Source organism: Nycticebus coucang, chromosome 1, assembly GCF_027406575.1.
Source record: "Nycticebus coucang isolate mNycCou1 chromosome 1, mNycCou1.pri, whole genome shotgun sequence".
Lineage (NCBI taxonomy): Eukaryota > Metazoa > Chordata > Mammalia > Primates > Lorisidae > Nycticebus > Nycticebus coucang.
In genome coordinates this window covers 184,759,737-184,779,486 of record NC_069780.1, presented here as the reverse complement: position 1 = coordinate 184,779,486, position 19,750 = coordinate 184,759,737, and the positions used below count along the sequence as shown (strand labels likewise).

The 19,750-nt window shown below is 40.2% G+C and overlaps 1 protein-coding gene across 1 annotated transcript in view; it reads right to left on the bottom strand.

Moving 5' to 3' along the window:
- The window catches only part of DNAH5 (dynein axonemal heavy chain 5), a 237,582-nt gene that overhangs the window by 189,085 nt on the left and 28,747 nt on the right, over positions 1-19,750 (bottom strand). The window contains exons 9-16 of the mRNA XM_053599003.1: positions 17,248-17,361; positions 16,203-16,310; positions 13,832-13,954; positions 12,980-13,195; positions 10,337-10,444; positions 4,383-4,468; positions 3,590-3,911; positions 1,375-1,581 (exon numbers count right to left, since the gene is read on the bottom strand). Of these exons, the coding sequence (XP_053454978.1) occupies positions 1,375-1,581; positions 3,590-3,911; positions 4,383-4,468; positions 10,337-10,444; positions 12,980-13,195; positions 13,832-13,954; positions 16,203-16,310; positions 17,248-17,361 (1,284 nt within the window). The remainder of the gene's footprint in view (positions 1-1,374; positions 1,582-3,589; positions 3,912-4,382; positions 4,469-10,336; positions 10,445-12,979; positions 13,196-13,831; positions 13,955-16,202; positions 16,311-17,247; positions 17,362-19,750) is intronic.

The window sequence follows — 19,750 nt, the reverse complement described above, 5'->3', positions numbered from 1 at the left end:
CTCAGAAGGTAATTTACCCAGAGATAAATGATTTGAATCCTGATCCACTTGGCTTCAGAATCTATACTCGCAGCTATTAGCCTGTGCTAGCTTATCCCTTTTTAAGTACAACTGTCTTTCAAGGTATAGAAGAAGAAAACAAATTCTTGGCTACTTTGATATATCTGTAGAAGCCTGAACACTCTGTTAAATATTCAGCACCATACCTCTACGGTAGTTTATATAGGTCCCCCAAACCTGCCAATAGATCTGCTTTAACCAGCTACTCATGTTAAGTAGGCACTTTTAACTCTTTTCATCTCTAAGATAGTAAATGGCAAGCAGAGCATAGTTAATTCCTTGGATTGTCATTTACGACTGTGGTGGTTTTGAAACATTCTTTGATTCTCCCCTCCTCCTGGAGTGGGGGGCCTCCCCCCCTTTTGAAGTTGGATTGGCTTATGGAGCCTAACAGAGAACAAGGAAGATGGTGCTGTGAGACACCTGAAACTGTGATACGGCCATGCAGCTTCCCCTAGTTCACTGTAACACTTGCTCTTGGAAACACCTGCCCTGAGAAATTCTACTAGCCTGGGGCCTCCCTATTGGAAGGCCACGTACAGATGCTCCCATCCACAGTTGCAGCTGAGCATACCTTCTAGCCACCCCCACCAAAGAACCAGACACAGGTTGAAGCCATCTTGGACTCTCAAACATCTCCACTGAACTCCAGAGTTATATATCTACCTGCATGGATAACAACTCCACCTGGATATCTAACACCTATCTTGTACTTAATGATTGGAACTATTGATTCCCTCCTGCCCCTCAAAATAAACTAATTCCAGTCTTTGCCATCTCCATAGTTGAGCCCTGTGTGTTAATGTGCAAGTTGTGCAGAATGCACCCTACACAGCACAATGTGGAAGCCCTAATTCATTTCATTGATTTGCTTACACCAAGAACACGGGAATTATCCTGAGTTCCCTGGTAACCTGCATGTTGAGATAACTTTCTAAGTTCTCTGATCAACTCTGCTCCATCCTAGCTCAAGCCACCATCAGCTCCATCCTGGACCATCCTGCAAACCGGCTTCTCACTGGCACTCGGCTGCAAGAATGATTTTTATTTTAAAAGATATTATACCTTCTTCTCCAGATCAAAATCCTCTAATGATTTCCTGGCATATTCAGAATAAAATCCAAACTTCTAATGTCAACCTAAAGCTCTACAGTGACCTAGCCCCGGCCAACCCCACATCCTTAGTCCACAGCACTAGCCCCTCACATCTTCTACTGCAGTCACCTGGCTACTTTCTGCTTCTCAAAGAGACACCCCACCAAATATTTTTAAATACCATAATCTAGGGCTAAACAAGAAGGGGGAAATGCATACCTTCATGTTACTGAAGTTCTTTTTGTATCTATCTCGTTTCTGGAAGAGGGCAGCTACAAAGGGTGAGACTTCCAGGCCCATCTGTGACATGCACTCTGTTTCTCTAAACAAGGTTAATATCAGAGGATCAAAGTTTACAAACAATTCCCCTGTGCCTGGAGCCTTCACCAATAAAGAAGCCCGAAGACCTATGTGAACGTCTTCAATCTGTGGGAAGAAATTAATATTATTATTATGGGAAATTTCAACACTTACATGGAGCATCTAGCTCGTCATCTCTGGGAATGAGCATCGCTGTGTATTCTTCCATGGAACTGAGCTTCCTAAATTAAAGGCAACGAGATCGCCCACTCTTCTCCTAAAGTCCCTCTCAGAAAACAGCCATTAAGTTTTGGTGGAGATGTTGCACAATCAAAAAATATGTTTTAATCATACTCTGTGGGTTAAACTGTCCCACATAAGCCGCACAAGGCAAGTCTGTAATGGGTTAAAAATGGCTTTTGCTAACACAAAGGCAAAAGGAGAGCTGGGCTCCCCCTGAGGCATACTCAGAGCCTGTTTGTTCAGAAGTAAAAATCCAGAACAGTTTCTCTGATGTTATGCTCCCGTTAAACCCACGTGTGCAGAGACTAACATTCTCTCCACTGGAGATATGGGCCAGAGGTTGACAGGTGTTAAAAACACATTGTCTTTGGAGCCTAAAGGTCTCTGCCTTGTGGAAGAACAAAGTCATTACTCCATTATGAGGCAAACTAAGTGTGTGCTTGAGAGATTTTTATTTCCCCTTCTTCCCCAGGAGTTCTTTGTGATTTTTATTTAGATACCTTGCTTAAGAGTTAATACATGTCTGAGAAGAAAGAAAAAGCAGAAAAAGATTGTGCTGATTTGTAGACTTGGTGTCTCCCCACAAGTTAAATTTAGACAGAAAGAGTTAGAGATCATAGATTAAGTGTGCACAGGACCACCAGTGTATATAAGGTGGTCAAGAATGAAGATCCTTGGCTACACGCCATCCCGTGTGGTGTAGTCTGTTTCTTGTTTACCCTTATTAATCGCAGGAGCAAGCTTGCACCTGCAGCAAAGCTGCTGTTCTCTTGCATCTCCAGTCTCGCAACAATACTCTGACGCTGACAGATAAGTAGACACTGCAATAGTGGTGACTTCACAAAAGCCATTTAGCTCCCTGACTCCTTTATGCATGCTTATTTTTTCCTAAGAAAAGTTTCACAATGTCAATTTTTTTTTTTTTTTGAGACAGAGCCTCACTCTGTCACTCTGGGTAGAGTGCTGTGGTGTCATAGCTCACGGCAACTTCAAAATCTTGGGCTCAAGCAATCTTCCAGAGTACCTGGGACTCCAGGTGTGCACCACCACAACACCCAGCTAGTTTTTCTATTTTTCAGTAGAGATGGAGTCTTGCTTTTGCTCAGGCTGCTTCCAAGCTCCTGAGCTCAAGCAATCCACCTGCCTTAGCTACCCAGGGTGCTAGGATTTGAGGTATGGGCCATCACCACACCCAGCCCATAAAATCTTTAAAACTCAGTTTCTAGCTATCTAGAAAAACAATGAACACAGCCATAGAGACATCACACATCCTGCCAATTGACAAATAAATACAAGTATTGGTAGGGATAGCAGGATTAACCACTAGTACAACTGAAGAAAATTTAATACTTCGTTTAACAAACATATGAGGTTAGACAATTAAGTTCACAAACTCATCCTAGAAAAATTGCTACGATACCTCATTGCCGAGTATCACTATGGTCACCTTTGAAGTATTTTCCCTTCACCACCTGGTGGATGCAGTGATATTCAGCAATGAGACATGCAGCACGTTTTCTAGGATATGTTCACCCATTTAATTGTCTGACCTAGTACGGGTGTTCACGGACACATTCAAGATCTGACTGCATTAAAAAAAAAAATTTTTCTGGCCAGTCGAGTACAGTAACCAATCTATGAGATCTTCTCACTCAGAAGTTTGTAAGTTAAAAAATAGTTTTCCAAAACCTAGCTTATATTTTTCCAAAATCAATGTTTTCTTATGGACATTCTACCCTTTTTAACTGATCACACAGATTTGATCCAACTGTCTTATAAAATACCTACAAGTCCAACTTTGTACATAACATGCATCCTGGAAAGCTAGAGAAGAGGCCCCTAGTTTGCTGACAGTGGAGACCCCTAGCAGAGCATAAATGGGAAGATGCACCTGCCGAAGCCACGCCCGGTGGTAGAGGACCTCGAACTCCAGCAGGACCTTGGCCATCCTGTTGTAGCTGCGGATCACAGGCTTGGCTTCAGCCGTGCGCAGGACAGTTGGGTGCTGCTGGAAAAGCTGCATGGGCTGCTGGATCCTGTGGAAGAGCTGGCGGGCCCACAAAATCTTCCCCGCAATGGGAGGCTGGTCTCGAGCCAAAGGAGGGTCATATTTCTGCTTCATGTACATCTTTGAAATCATATCGATGTCAGCCTCATAGTTTTTAAGGATAAGTCGGTACTTGTCATCGATACCAAGATTAGGTATATTAAATCTGATTTTTTTAAGTAAAAAACTTAAATTAATGGAAAGATACCTAGTATCTCAATAATATCTATTTTCAAACAAATGGTAATGGAAAAGAATGAGAGATTTGTGTGGTATATTTAAAAATCAAAATAGTATCCATCCTTAAAATGTAGGCAAAACTGTTAACTCAGAATTTTTTCAAACTACTTAAACATTAGGAAATATTACTATAGGCAGTTACAAGGTACTTCAAAGCTGAGAGTATTCTCTATTTGAAGAAATAAAATAAACCCTTAATCCTTAAAAGGATTAATCCTTTTAATCCTCCAAAGAACTTAAAAAACTTTGACCTTATAACCATGTTGTCAAGAGAGGGTTTCTTCCATTAGCATATGGAATAATAATAATAATAATAGCAATGATAAAGAAGCTAAACTATATTTCACATTATCCCAATTTTAGGCATGGGACTTAGGAAATTATTTCAGATTTTTACCTTTCAAATTTCTTTAACATGCTTAGAGCTTGATTTGTGTTTTGAATCTTTTCAAATGTAACATCCATGAACTTCTGCAACTCATTCTAAAATGGAACAAAATCCGATTACGAACAATGAATTAGAATTGGGAATTTCCTATTTTGCAACAAGATAAAAGAGCTCCCGGTTCTCTACAAATACATACAATGCAGAATAAAATATCACAGAAAATTTAATGAGCTTAAAAGAAAGACAAATGCTCAGAAGCCAGAAACAAAGAGGGACCCAAGAGCCAGAGCCGTTGTGGGACTAGCCACCACGGCAGGCTCCGCGGGCACTGGGCCGGACACAGGGTCTCGGCAGGGAAGGTACTGGGCTTGTCACATTGTGGAGAGAGGGACTGTGGAGTCCTAACACTCTGAACAGACACTTCAGAAAGCCAGGATCTTTAAAATGCTGCCTGGTCCATGCAAAGGGAACTAAATGACTATTTACAAGTCAGGGAAGCAGCAAAGTGTCTTCACATCTGCCCAGGTGCTTCAGAGGGTACTGAAGTCCCTACAGTAAGGTTCTGACTTTCTCTGTGCACTTTGTGAGACCCGGGTCTCTTTTACAGCTGCTCATCTTAGCACTGTGGGGCCAAAGCAGCCATAGACATGCACGAATATTATAGGCGTCACCACAGTTTGGCCCTTAGCATAGTGTATTGACTCCTGCCCCAGAACAACTGAAATCCCACACCTGTGCCACTCCTAGATTAGGTTTAATTGAATTAGACTAAGTTTATATTACACTTAAGATAAAAGGCATCTAATCTAAAAAATTAATGTAAAAGCTAATCTGGGAAAATACAACTACTAGGGCCCCAGCAAAGGCAATGCAAAGCCCAGGGCCACAAAATTCCTACAGGAAATTAAATAAATACCTGCTAGGGAAGGTAAGCTCAAAAATAAATTAAAAACAGAATGAAGAAATGATGTTTGAAAGAGAAGCAGAATGCACAAACAGAATTGGGTTTCAAGAAATAGAGATGATAGAACCATCTGAAAGAGACTGTCAGTAAGTGTATTTAGAGTTATTGAAGAGTAAAGAAGAAACTGTGCTTAAAAGAACAATAGAAGGGTGAGGGGAAGAGGGCAAGGGGAGAGGAGAAGAGGAAGAGATGGGTAAGCTCTCAGCTAATGTGTATCCCTCCCACCCCCCACCCCCAACCCCGCCCCGTGAAGGGCTCAACTATAGCGTGAACTTCCCCTAGCAAATGCAAACAAGGTAACCTAATCACTTTCCCTTCATATTAATCTGAAAATAAATGAAATAAATATTTAAAAATAAAAAGAACATTATAAAATAAAACACTCAGGTTTTCTTGTCTCACTTCTTCACCCTCAGTAGAGTGACGTGGCATCACAGCTCAGAGCAACCTCAAACTCAAGTGACCCTCTTGCCTCAGCCTCCTGAGGAGTAGAGACTACAGGTGCCTGCCACCAGACACAGCTATTTCTAGAGATGAGGTCTCACTGCTGCTCAGGCTGGTCTCAAACACCTGAGCTCAAGCAATCCACCCCTCTCAGCGTCCCAGAGTGCTAGGATTACAGAAATGAGCCACCATGCCCCGCTCAGATTTTTAAAAATAAAACATATATATACACATAAAGGAGAAAATCATTAGATTTCAAAATACAATGGATGCAAATTACATATACCTGAAAAATGACAAGCTGTAAGAGAATTTAAAATAAATTACCCAAGGCACAGCAGAAAAATTAAAAAGTGAAAAATACAAAAGAGAGGCTAATGGACATGGAAGAAAGAGAAAGATCTAGAATTCATCTATTGGAAGTTTTGGAAGAAGGGCCTAATGATAAAGGCTGAGAATTTTCCACAATTAAAAAGGAGACAAATACACAAATGAAAGAACCACCAAATTCTGAACAACAGAAATACTTTGTTTTAAATCACACCAAGACTCACACAGAGATGCCAAAGATAAAGAGAAAAATAACACAGGTGTCCCAAAGGTCATCCATAAATAGGAAAAATGAGAAATTGTAGCTAAATGTACTTTTATTCACAAAAGAGTCATTACAAAATCTTACAAAATATTCTCTACTTATTGGCCACCTCTTCATAAAATTTGTAATGACTATGTTATAAATAAAGGTACATTTAGCTACAATTCTCCATTTTTCCCTATGAATAGCAACTTTATGGATGACCTTTGGAACACCCTGTACTATAAGCAGTTGGGGTGGGGAACCAAATTATCTAGAAAGATATAACTATTTAATAATAAATACCTCATTGAAAATAATAGATAACAAAAAAAAAAAATCAATGGAAGAAAAAGATCTTCTAAGTGCTAAAGAAAAATAAATTCCAAACTAAAATTACTAAATCATTCTGTTCCTGAGCAAGGGAAAGTCCCTATCACTACTAAAAACATAAAAACTAGCCAAGTATAATGGTGGGCACCTGTAGTCCCGGTTACTTAGGAGGCTGAGGCAAGAGGATCACCTGAGCCCAAAAGTTTGAGGTTCCCGTGAGCTAAGATACCAGGGCACTCTAGCTAGAGGGACAGAGTGAGAGAGTGAGATTTTGTCTATAAATAAATAAATAAATAAATATTCGATTACAGCAACATGAAACAGACCAAGAAAAAGCAGGTGAACAAAATATTTAACATACTACTACACCTAGTAAGAGGGGCCCAAATCCCAAACAGACAACACCAAATGCCAGCAAAGACAAGGAGCAAAGGAAATTCTCATGCCCTGCAGGTGGGAAGGGACAGTTTGGTGGATTTTTACAAAACTGAAAATACTCTATGTAATCTGGTACCTGTGCCTCTTGGTTATTTACCCAGAGGAGATGAAAACCTCTGCACACAAAAATCTGCACACAGATGTTTATAGCAGCTTTATTTATAATTCCCAAAACTTGGGAGCAAATAAGCTATGTTTCGATGTGTGAAAGGACAAACTGCCATACATCACAGCTGAAGAGCAGAATATTATTCAGTACTAAAAACAAACAAGCCATTGGGTGGCACCTGTGGCTCAGTGAGTAGTTCGCCGGCCCCATATGCTGAGGGTGGCGGGTTCAAACCCAGCCCCGGCCAAACTGCAACAAAAAAATAGCCGGGCGTTGTGGCGGGCGCCTATAGTCCCAGCTGCTTGGGAGGCTGAGGCAAGAGAATTGCATAAGCCCAAGAGTGAGAGGTTGCTGTGAGCCGTGTGACGCTACGGCACTCTACCCGAGGGCGGTACAGTGAGACTCTGTCTCTACAAAAAAAAAAAAAAAAAGCCATGAAAAGACATGAAGGAAACTTAAATGCATGTGCTAAGTAGCAAAAGCCAGTCTGAAAAGGCTATATGCTATATGGTCCCAAGTAGGTGACTCTCTGGAAAATTCAACACTACAGAGACAGCAAGAAGAATCAAAGTTGCAGGGGAAGGAGATGTCACAGAAGTGAGTCTCTCCATTCCTGGTCTCCAAGATGCAACCCCCTACTCACTCCATCTAGAGTCTACAGAAGGCAAATATTTTTGCTCCCACTTTATAGGGATGAGGGCTCTGTTCATGAGAGTGGGTAAGTATTTGAAGGCGTCCGTGTAAAATGGTCAGTTAAAACAAAGAGAATAGAGAACAGAATAAAGACGCCAAAGGAAAACTAGTCAGCAAACCAAAGATAGAAGTGCACCATTTCTGAGACAGAAGTCAAGATGAGTAAGTGTTGGGCTTAAAAAAAAAAGGTTAAGGAGAATACAGTGCTCCTCCCCTGTCCTTGGGGATATGTTCCAAGACCCCAGTGGATGCCTGAAACTCTCTGTGGTAGTGAACTCTCTATGTACAATGCTTTCCCCTATATATACAGACCTCTGATCAAGTTTAATTTAGATTAGGCACAGTAAGAGAGTAACAACAATTACTAGTAATAAAACAATTACAAGAACATATCATAATATGTAAGAAGTGGGCACAGGTCTGAAAAGGTCTCCCCACCCCATTTATTCCTACTCCATTTACATGCAAAACACAAACATCTTTCCAGCACAGAGCATAATCTCTTCTCTGAATCCTTTCCTAACCCCAGTCAAGAAACATGGGATTATTTTTTCCCAGCTTCATCTCCTACCTTACAGATGGTAGCAATGATTACATATCATATATAATGTTTTGCAGGCCTTTCCTCTCTATAGATTTTTATAAGACTTGGAGTATGATTTTTGCCTTTGAATCCTCACTTTCCGGTATAATATCAGAATATTAGGCACTTATAACTAGTTGTTTTAGCCCCCATTGTCCTTTTTTATTCTGTTAGTATCTATGAACTTACACTTCAATTCTTCACTGTCTGCCCTCCATCTGTCTGTGACCTTCAAGGGAAAATCTACTTGATTTATTTCTGGTTTCATAACCCACAGCATAGAACTCTAATACATGATAGCTGCACAGCAAATGCTTGCTTCACTGCAGCAACTCTACATCTCATCAACAAAGAGGAACACAATGTGATCCCTCCTTTCCAGGTGCTCACCAACTAACCGAATTCCACCTAGAAGCTTGGACATGCCACGTGATCAGAAACTGCTGGGGAAACACAGTGAAGACCCCACAGATGGATACTGACTGCGGAATACAGAATCAAAATATCTGCCACTATCCATCCATTTCCAACAAGAAGAGATGCTTATGTCTGAATCCACCTCCCCAAAGAGATTATTGCTTACATTATTACCGGCACTCTATCTTCCTATGAGCTGAAACATGTTGTATCACATAATGGATAAAAACTTGAATTCTAAAGCCAGATTGCCTGAGTTTCACCTCAACTCTACCTATTGGTCATTTCTGTGACTTTGGGCAAGCCACTCAACCCCATTGTGCCCCAGCTTCCTCCTCTGCAAAATGAGAGTACTAAAAGCACCCACTCTATAAAATTATTGCGATTATGTAAATAAGTTATCACATATAAATTGCTTCGAACAGAATCTGGCACACAGAATTAGCTAGTTTTATTACTATTCCTTCTAACACTGAATTTACTCACGCAAAGATGCCTCTAAGCTGTTCTGCACTTGAAATGTACAGATTTAATTCAAACCAAAAATTCTGGGAAAGAAGTAATGGAATGGTCCTTTTCCTCTTATAGTCAGAAAGATGTACATTTGTACCTCACTGGGATGGAAAAAGTCTGCATATTCATTTGGTATACACTTGTCAGGTTCTCACCTCATCTTACCCTCCCTGACACCTCTTTCCTGGTAACAAACATTCACAACCACCCCAGTGGGTTCCATGCCCATGCACTTATCATCTGATCCCACAGCTGGGAAGCCCGAGGCAAGGCACCCCACTAGAACTGGCCAACCCAACCCTTACCCAGGTGTCTGGAGCTGGGATGGTCCTGTGCTGTGTTCTCAGAGGCTGACGGTGGCCATACACTGTTCTTGAGGATGGTAGGACAGGACAGCTAGTGAACAGTGAAGAGGGAGGTGGGTGGTGGGGGAAAGAAAGGCCAAGGGGGTCCCGGGGCTGATTCTGTCCTAATCCTGCCACTTCTAAGACCAGCTGCCGGCCTGCCTTAGATATGCCAGACATTGCTGACCATTCATTTGAGTTACCTCTGATCATAATCAGTGTTATTCAGTGACAAATGGAAATAAAGGTCTATCTCTAATAATGCTATAAAGGGTCAATGGAAGACAAAAAGTAACTTTCAAAAATCTTAAGTAGAAGACATGCAGAAGGCTGATTGCATCATTATCCAAAGCTGTACTTATGACCCTTTAATTCCCAAAAAAGAGCCCTCAAGTATTAATCTGAAATCACAAAACGCAGGCTGAGGTTGCTGTGGGTCACCTCCATGATGAAGACACCTCTGCCGTCTGAATGGTTAATGATTAACGACATTATACAGACAGGAAAAATAAACACATGACTGTCAACAACAATTTTATTATACAACCTACATGAAGGTCGTGGGTCTGCTTGCGAAACTCTTCATAGTCTTGGTCAAAATCCATTTTCCGCTGGTCTAAGAAATTATATTCCTTTTTCTTTATGGTTGCAACAATGCCCTGAAATGTTATAAAAGAAATTAAGATAATATTTCAATATCCTTGTATTCCTTAACTAAATAAACCCTTCGATGGAGAACCTCTACAATCACTCTCAAAAAATCAGTTTAGCAGAAATCTTATTTCTTTAATTTCTCACACTGCTTTGTGCCTACTATTTGAGGGGCAGTGTAATGTTGCCTCACTGTATTCAAAGAAATCATTTGGAAAGCATTTTCATGAGGTTTTATGTATTTTTGAAAAAATAAAATAAAAACCACGTCTGAAAATTAGAAGAGGCGTTTCCTCTAAACATATCTTGTTAATCCTATCTGAAATAATAAAAAGGGTCAGCCAGAGTGGAATTTACTAAAGTATTTGTGTTGAAAAGTTTCAGTCTTCTCAGAAAAATAAATGAGGCTTTAATAGAACACAAACAAAGTCAGAAGAAAAGAATCACATTCTAATAGCTACGCCCATGCCTCAAATGTCTTAAAGTGTCAAACTACAATCTATCACTTAAAACTTCTCTAGAATTAATTGCTTCCTATTGCCTTGCAAAGCTGCAGCCTATGACCATGGAAGTACAAATTAGGCAGTTCATCTCCTTGAAAATACTATTATCAGAAGCTTTGTTTGCTCTGAATAATGAGCTATAATGCTCCGTGATCATTCTTAACCAGGTACTAAGCCATTCACAAACTCAGGTGCCCACGTTGTTGACAGAGGCATACAATTTTTATGAAGAATATTGGGACTCCTTCTACAGTCTCCTCTTCAAAGTCATTTCCTTTTAAACATCAATTCAAATCTCTCCATAGACAAAAGTATACAAACTACAGAACTTCTTGAACCAAGTTTATGCGTTAAAACAACCTACTCTTTCCTGCTGCATTAATTACAAAATTGGTTCTCAATCTAATCATTTACTTGGCCGATATTTACGGCACACCTATTATGTGCTAATAGCCTCTAAAGATACAGAATGGACAGAAAGGACAAATGTCCCTGCCCTTAGGGAATTTGTATACTCAATGGAGGGGGTCAGAATATACTAAGTCACAAATAAATGGTGATCATTTCAGACAGTGATAAAATGGGTCACAGAGTGATTTAAGTGAAACAGAAGTTGAGGAAAACTGAATTGAGAAGGTCATTTCACTCAAAATCTGGGACCCAAAAAACAAGTAATCACATGATGGTCCAGAGGCAGAACTTTCCAGAAAAAAAGGTTCTACAAGCCCTACGTGGACTGAACTACTCTCCTGTGGCTGAAGATTATCAAATGAGAAGGGAGCAGAGGAGGAAGCTGCGGGGGTGGGGGGGGTGGTAGGGCCTCGACAGCCATGCAGAAAAATGGGGAATTCATTTCTGCAGATGCCACTTTGAGCTTCTAACATTGGCACTAATATATGACATTTTTACCTTATGCTTTAAGCACTATCCATATTTTATCACTGGTGTATCCACATTAACCAGTATTTTACTTTCCTAAGCAATTTCCAACTATTTTTATCATGTTAGAACAGACTCCTTACCTGCGTTTAGATGTACACTTCAACGTTGCACTTGAAAATAAACTTTGACATATGCTCCAAAGTTATCTTTTCATTAAAAATAGAAAATAATTTATAAGATTCCCAACTGAAAAATAAATGAATGTATTCCCTCTTTATCTTCAAAAACTGTCACTTTCAAAGTACAGATTAACCACTTTGTAGATTATACATGGTATACCTTAAAGGTTTACTGTTATATGAAGGTTTTTCTTTTTTCTCTCCCAAAACTTGGTATACTCAAGAAATGAAAAGGATTCCTTATATTGGGCTCAAGTGCTAGAGTATAATAATTAATGTGTGACAGTTAATTATGTGATCCTTTTCAAATTCAAGTATAAAAACTAAAGTTTTCCTGTCACTGTCCCCAAATAAGAAAAAATTGACCATATCCACATTAAGAATTTAAAACACATTTTGTTTATAAATTGTTTTTAGTAAGTCTTTCAGATGTTATTAGATCACCAGGCCCATTTTCAAAACTAAGATGAGTCACATAGATATCCTCAGAATATAAAGTAGGTAAAAATCAAAATAATTATGAATTTTAGAGGGAGAATAAAATCTTGTTCTTTAAATTTTTTAACACATATCCAAATAAAATGCTTAAATGTAGAGATAAGCAGATGCCACTCCAAACTTGGTGTCAACTAGTGGCTGAAACAGTATATTCTACAGTAAATATTTCTTGCATAAATCAATGAAATAAGTTATAATTAAACGTATTTCTTGTGCCGCTAATGAAAATGCTTTTTCCTAATGGTAATTAATTTTAGACTACTGATAAGCCATTCTAATAACCAAACACCTGAAGAGAACATATTAGCACCATTTCACAATTCTCAAATAAATCTAATTTCCTCATTATTAAAGAGTCATGAGATTATATATTCTACACCAAAGGCTGATGATTTGAATCATTCTAAATATAGTTATTCACATAAAATATTAAAGTTCAGTTGCCGATAATGAGGCCAAATACAGTTTTAAAGTACAATACCTGGTATTTAGTGACCATCTCTTCCAGCCCTTCAATTGTAGACTCTTGCAGGACTGAATATGTCTTGAAGGTTGTAAAGATGTCTATTATCTTGGCAAGCCGTCGATGAAAAGTTTCAAATTTTCCAAAAATGTACATCTCACTAAATTCAAATTGTTTTGCACTCGGATCTTGTTTAAGCTTCTGTTTTGTCTTGTGAAAGCAATACTGGTATTCCTGAATATCAAAAAATACACATATAAGAAAGACAACCTTGAGAATCACCTAGGCCCGGAGCTGGAGTTTGCTGTGAGCTGTGTGACGCTACGGCACTCTACCGAGGGTGACAAAGTAAGAATCTGTCTCTAAAAAAAAAAAAAGACAGACAACCTTTCCAAGTGAAGGTGACAGGAAGTTAGGATAGAACTGAAGTCTTTTCAAACTTTCATGCCTTTGCACATACTCATCCATCAGGCTGGAATATCACCTGTTCCCATCTCCAGTCTAGCACACTCTCAGTTATTCATGATAGAACCCAAGGTCTGGCCTTCCTATGTGGGTCCCCTTGTTTTGGAAATAGCATCGTTCTAAGTCTGCCCCCCATTCATCTAAGTAGAAGATGCATAAAGAAATCTACCTCATCTTAGTCATGTCTGTGGTGTGCTATCAGGACACAGTAGACTCCCAACACAGCAGAAAAAGTTAATACATTTTCTGGGTAGGTTTATTAACACTCAATTTTCTTGACAGTAAAGAATTGCTGTTCTTTTTAGCAACCAGTAATACAATAATTGCTAAATGATTTAAGATAGCTTCAACAAAAATAACATAAAAATAATAAAATACCTACATTTGTTACTAAGCTAACATTACCTCCTTCAGTTTAATTGCAGATAATATTTTTTTCACAACAGCATCCTGCGGCTGGTTCCAGATCGAAGCAGTTCCATTGTTGGTAATGTGGGCTTTACATGCAGATATCATCTGATTGGTCACCTAGGATTTTCCAGTAAAATTAAGTACATAAAATGGCTTGGATTATAAATTGGACTCAAGGGTCCTTAACTCCTCTACCTCTCAGAGTTCACAATCTGCAAACTCGGTGTTTTTTTTTTTCCATCACAACCATATGCAAAAACTGACCCTTTGACATTGTCAAACTCATGTGTGGAATCACAGTTGGTAGCACCAAGGAAAGTCAACAATTCAGGCCACCCTGTTTCTGGAGAATGAATGTCTTAATCAACCAAGGAAACATTCACTTCCATACCAATAACTGATGAGTTCCCCCCACCTGCTGGGGTAGCCTCCTCTAACACCTGACTCACAGTTGCTCAGGGCCATGGAAAGTGCCGTCCACCCTGATCTTTCCACGCCACCATGATCTGCAGCGGAACTGTCAAAAGGAGAAGTCCCCAGAGAAAAGAGCAAAGCTGATGTTCAAAACCAGGAACATTTTTTCATCTCTCTGTACTTTATACAAATCCTTCAGAGATTTATTGATTTTTTTTTAACAAAGTAAAAGGAAAGGGTGACACTTGTAGCTTAACGGAGTAGGGTGCCAGCCCCATATGCCGGAGGTGGCAGGTTCAAACCCAGCCCCAGACAAAAACTGCAAAAAAATAAAAAATAAAATAAATAAAGTAAAAGTAAAATGAAATGGTTGTACTATGCTCATGGAATGACATAATGCCCAGGATATGCAGTACAAAGAATGTGGGTGCCGGGCTTTGCAGTGCTAGGGATGGGGCTATAGGTGAAACAAGATCGGCCACGTGTTGGGTGGGAGTTGCTGATTCTGAGTGATAGGTACATGGGGGATCAGGATACAACTCCCTCTCCATTTGTACCTACTTCAAAATTTCCATAATTAAAGCATTTTGATAACTAGATAAATGGTTGTTTCACTTTTTTGTGTGGTTTAGATGTAGAAGTTTGACCCACGAGGTTGGAGGTGGGGCCTGGTAGGAGGTGTTTGGGTCATGGGGACAGTTTGGTTATGAATGGCTTGGTGCCCACTCTAGATAATGAGTGAGTTTTTAGTTCACACGAGAGCTGGTTTTTTTAAAGGAGCTTGATACCCACCTCCTTCCTCCCTCCTGTTTCTTTTCTCAACATGTGGTACGCCTGCCCCCCTTCCCCTTGCACCTTGAACAGAAGCTCCCTGATGCCCTCACCAGAAGCAGGTGCAGGCACCATGCTTCTTGTACAGCCTGCAGAACTGGGAGCCAAATAAATCTTTTTTCTTTATAAATTACCCAGCCTCAGGTATTCCTTATAGCAGCACAAAATGGACTGATACACTTGTACTCTAAATCAAGTCTTGCAAATAACATGCATGAAATCTAGATTAATAATCCAAATAGACTTTTGAGTCTCATTTACTCAGGAAATATTCTCCCTAACCCTCATAGTTTTAAAGTATGAAGAAGTTGGGAAGGAATCTTGCAGACATCCTTTCTTTCTACCTGAACTACCTACAGCAAAGAAGGAAAAAAGTTTCCCAGGGAGCTCTAAAGGCTGCCATGTCTCTAATCTCAGCAAGATTTATGCCTCCTACACTTCATTGATATTCAGAACACAAGTCTTGATGAGTCAAAAATTCATCTATTTTAATGCAATATTTAAAGATTTTTGCCTTGATAATGAAAAAGTCATTTACTTCTTAGAGACTGTTTGAAAAGGGACTAGCAACAGTGCTTACCATAAACACTTACGAGTTAGAACATAAAGTTTAAGCATCATTATGTTTTTTGGCAGAATCATTATAATTGCTTTATAGATTACTGGAATGTTGCGAGTGGCTTTTATTACCATGATTACTGTTCTAATAACACCAAGTAAACAACTGTGGCATCAAATAAATCTGGAACAATAGCATATAAAATATGAAACAGGAGATAAGCAATTATAGTTTTTCTTAATTAAAATTTACCCAATAGAAAAAAATGATACACTCAGTAACATAGGGAAAGAAATACCAAAATAGAATCATTTTTTAATTTTATTACATAAATAAGAAAATATTTATTATAATAATTACTTTGGGGAATAAAGTATTATGATTTGCTGGAATCAGCCTCTCACATAAATTTAATTCATCTCCCCTGTACCCTAAGAGAAATGATAAGATATACTATGTATATACATTGGACTGTGCCAATTGGGTAAATTTATAATTATTAAAAACATGACCACTGGCAAAGAACTGTAATTGACCATGGACTCTACACTATGCACTTACCTTTACAAACAGAGATGTGATCTTCTCAGAGGTGTTATAGTAATGAGAGATATTATAAATCATTTTAATTGCATTTATAAGTGTAGGAATAGCATCAATCATGGATACCTGGAAGACACCACAAAAATTTTCAGAAAAAATGTATCAAATTCAGCAAAATTCTAATAGTCTAAACATTCCATCTTCATTGGAATACATTTTGAGAGTTTATTAAATGCTTTGGATAAATATACTTAATGATAATTTTATTATTTTAGTTGTATATAGTTAATCAAATTTTACTTCAATGCAAGAAATGTAACCTGCTGTTAATAAGCAGTAACAAGTTAACTGTTATTAATGATGAATTATTAATAACAGTTAATTTTGTAATAAATAAAAGCAGGCATTTCCTAAAGCTAAAAGTTTTTTTTTTTTAAATGCTAGAGCTGGGTGCAATGGCTCATACCTATAATCCCAGCACTTCAGGAGGTGGAGGTGGGTAGATCGCTTGAGCCCAAGAGTTGGAGACCAGCCTGAGCAAAAACAAGACCCCACCTCTACTAAAAATAGAAAAACTAGCTGGGTGTTCTGGCAGACACATATAGTCCCAGCTACTTGGGAAGTTGAAACTACAATAGGATTGCTTGAGACCAAGAGTTTGTGGTTGCTGTGAGCTATGACGGCACAGCACTCTAAGTAGCATGACAGAGTGAGACACTTTCAAAAAAAAAAAGAAGAGCTTTCTCCTACAGTTCTTTAGGGTATAGTCCAGAATGTCAATTGTGATATTTAGGGGAAATTTTAATATACAATAAATATTTTTTAACTATTACATTGTATATATATTCAATAGATAGCCAATAGATGAAAGGTAGATATAGAAATATAGAAATCTATTGCATGTATAGTTTGTATAATTAGTATAATATGTATAATCTTCATGAGAAAAAGCTTTAAGACCTTCCCAACAAACTGTAATGTCTATGAACCAAAATGTAATACTCAATTAAGCTAGTGCAAAAAAGGATCATTAGTAGACTAAGAGTAGAAATGCTTAACTCACAGGATCACTGCTGTACAGAGGGTCACAACACTTTTCAAGTGTGTACAAATATTTAACATTGTCCTTTGCTTCATTAGCTGCATCAGTGATTCTAATATCCGTCTCCCGCCACATCTAAGCACAATACAGAAAGGTGATTTTAATGCAGCTACTAATAGAACTTTCTACGTAACAAACAGTTTCCAGGACTCACCACAGATCCAGTGGGCACAAGTTCCACTTTGTTCTATGCGTCCTGCAGAACACCGAATCCAGAGGGGTGCCAGATATAACTACACTGAAGAGCAATTTAAAACTTTTGACTAAGTTTTCAAAAGCATCTTTTCCAGGGTTCTTTTCTAAGATCTAACCCATGACGAGCAAAGAGAGTTAAGAGGGCAGCACCACCATTGAAGCTCATTTTCTGGATTTCCTCTATTGTCAGCTGAACTTCCTTTCCTATAACCCCGTACTTTGTTTATCCATTAAATGTAGTAGCTATTTATTATCTGCCAACCATATGCTGGGATTGTGCTATGAGCTAAGAACTTTAAAATGGAAAGATAATCTAAAGGCAAAAGAAGCTAAAGGAACTGATTTAGCACAGACTGATACATTCAGTTGACTGCATGGAAGTCCAACTGATAATATTTCTGCACTGTATTCCAAGGCCCGCGACTCCTGTCTCTTTGAGCAATGATATAAGGTAAATCCAGAGCACACCGAATTACTTGCATGGACTGAAATATGCAAATGACTGATCACATCCATGCAAATAGCCTATGAAGGGCACACATTGACTCAATCTGTAAGAAAGCAAAGTATGTAAACAAAATATATGTACCCTCTAATATTCTGAAGTTTAAAAAAGAGACATTTGGGGTGGGAGGGATAGTAGGAGATAGAAGGGGACCACACCTGTGAAGCACATTGCAAGTACAAGTTGGATCTATCATGTGTAGAACACCAATGTCCTAATGCTATAATTGGGTAAATGAGGTAAAAGCTATGTTGATTAGTACGATGTAAGCACTCCAATTTGTACAAAGAATCAACACATTGAAAATAGCATAAATGGGAGGGGAGACAAGATGGCGGACTGAAGCCAGCTTTCAACAAAGGCTCCCGTCCAGAAGGAGAGTTAAGGGACAGGAATTTAGTAAGTATCCTGGTGGACTTGAGCCTCACCAAGAGAGAAGGCTGAAGAACGCACATCAACACCGCTGAGGCAAGTTGTGATCACAAGGACGCAAACAAAAGGTACAAAATCCACCACCAAGCGGACGGGAGTCCCCCTCCCCCATGAGACCGGCTCTAGAGCCCCACAATTGAACAAGCGGGCAGAAATTCAAGGCCCTCCCACTACACTCCACGGGAGAGACCTTCTAAAAACTGGACCTACCTCCCCTACTGGGGTGCCGTGGCGTTCTCCTGCTGGACATAGGGCTGAATAAAACTTTGGGAATCCTTTGCCGGCAACCCTGAATCCCCGGCGCTCCCCTCCCGCCCACTGAGGTCTGGAGGCCTGTTCCCCAGGACTTCGGATCCTTGGGTGATTTCTCAAGGGGAGTGGACAGTCCCCGAGTTGCGACTGGTCAGCATTGACTCTGAGGCGCGCCGAGTGAGGAGAGGGCACCGGGCTGAGGGGGAGTCACGCCTCGCGGCACTTCCCTGCGGTGCAGTGCAGCAACCCTCCCCAGGCATACGGGGCCCAAGACTGAATCAGACTCTGGCCTCCCCACTGAGAGCTGAGAACCCCTACTCTCACTCGGGATCTGAGGGCCTATCCCCCAGGAGTTCGGCTCCTTGGGTGATTTCTCAAGGGGAGTGCACAGTGCCTGAGCTGCGTCAGGTCAGCGCTGACTCTGGGACACGTGAGCGAGGAGAGGGCACTCTGCTGAGGGGAAATCAAGCCTTGGCGGCACTTCCCTGCGGTGCAGTGCAGGAGCCCTCCCTGGACCGTAGTATTGCGTGAAACTGAATGAAACTCTAGCTTCCCCCCGCCCCACTCCCAATCGGGGTCTGGGGGCCCATCCCCCAAGAGTTCTGATTCTTGGGGGATCTCTTAAGGGTGTGGACCCAGCACAAACTGCGGCCGCTCAGTGCTGACTCTGGGGCGCGGGACAGAGGAGAAAAGGGTCGCCTGAGTGCCCACACCAGAGCAGCAGTTCCCTGGAGGTAGATCAACAGCCGTTTTTTCTTTAATGGCAGAACGCTCACTTCTGGATATTCTGAGGCCACACCCCCTGTCTCCCTGGGCAACCAGAGGAGGCCACCGGTGACACGGCTCACAAACCCGGAAGCCTCCAGGGCGGGGCCGACCCAGAGAGGTGTTCAGACGCAATTCTCCAGCAGCAAAGACGTTTGAACTCAAAACAGCCCGTCTCCTGTAGGCGACGACAGGAACAGAGACAGAACCTCACAAAGTTGTCTGTTCTGTTCTGTTCTGTTCTGTTAGCAGCATGCATCAGGGACGGGGCTAAGCCTGAGTGAACACCTCCTTCCCATCACCTGCATCAAACAC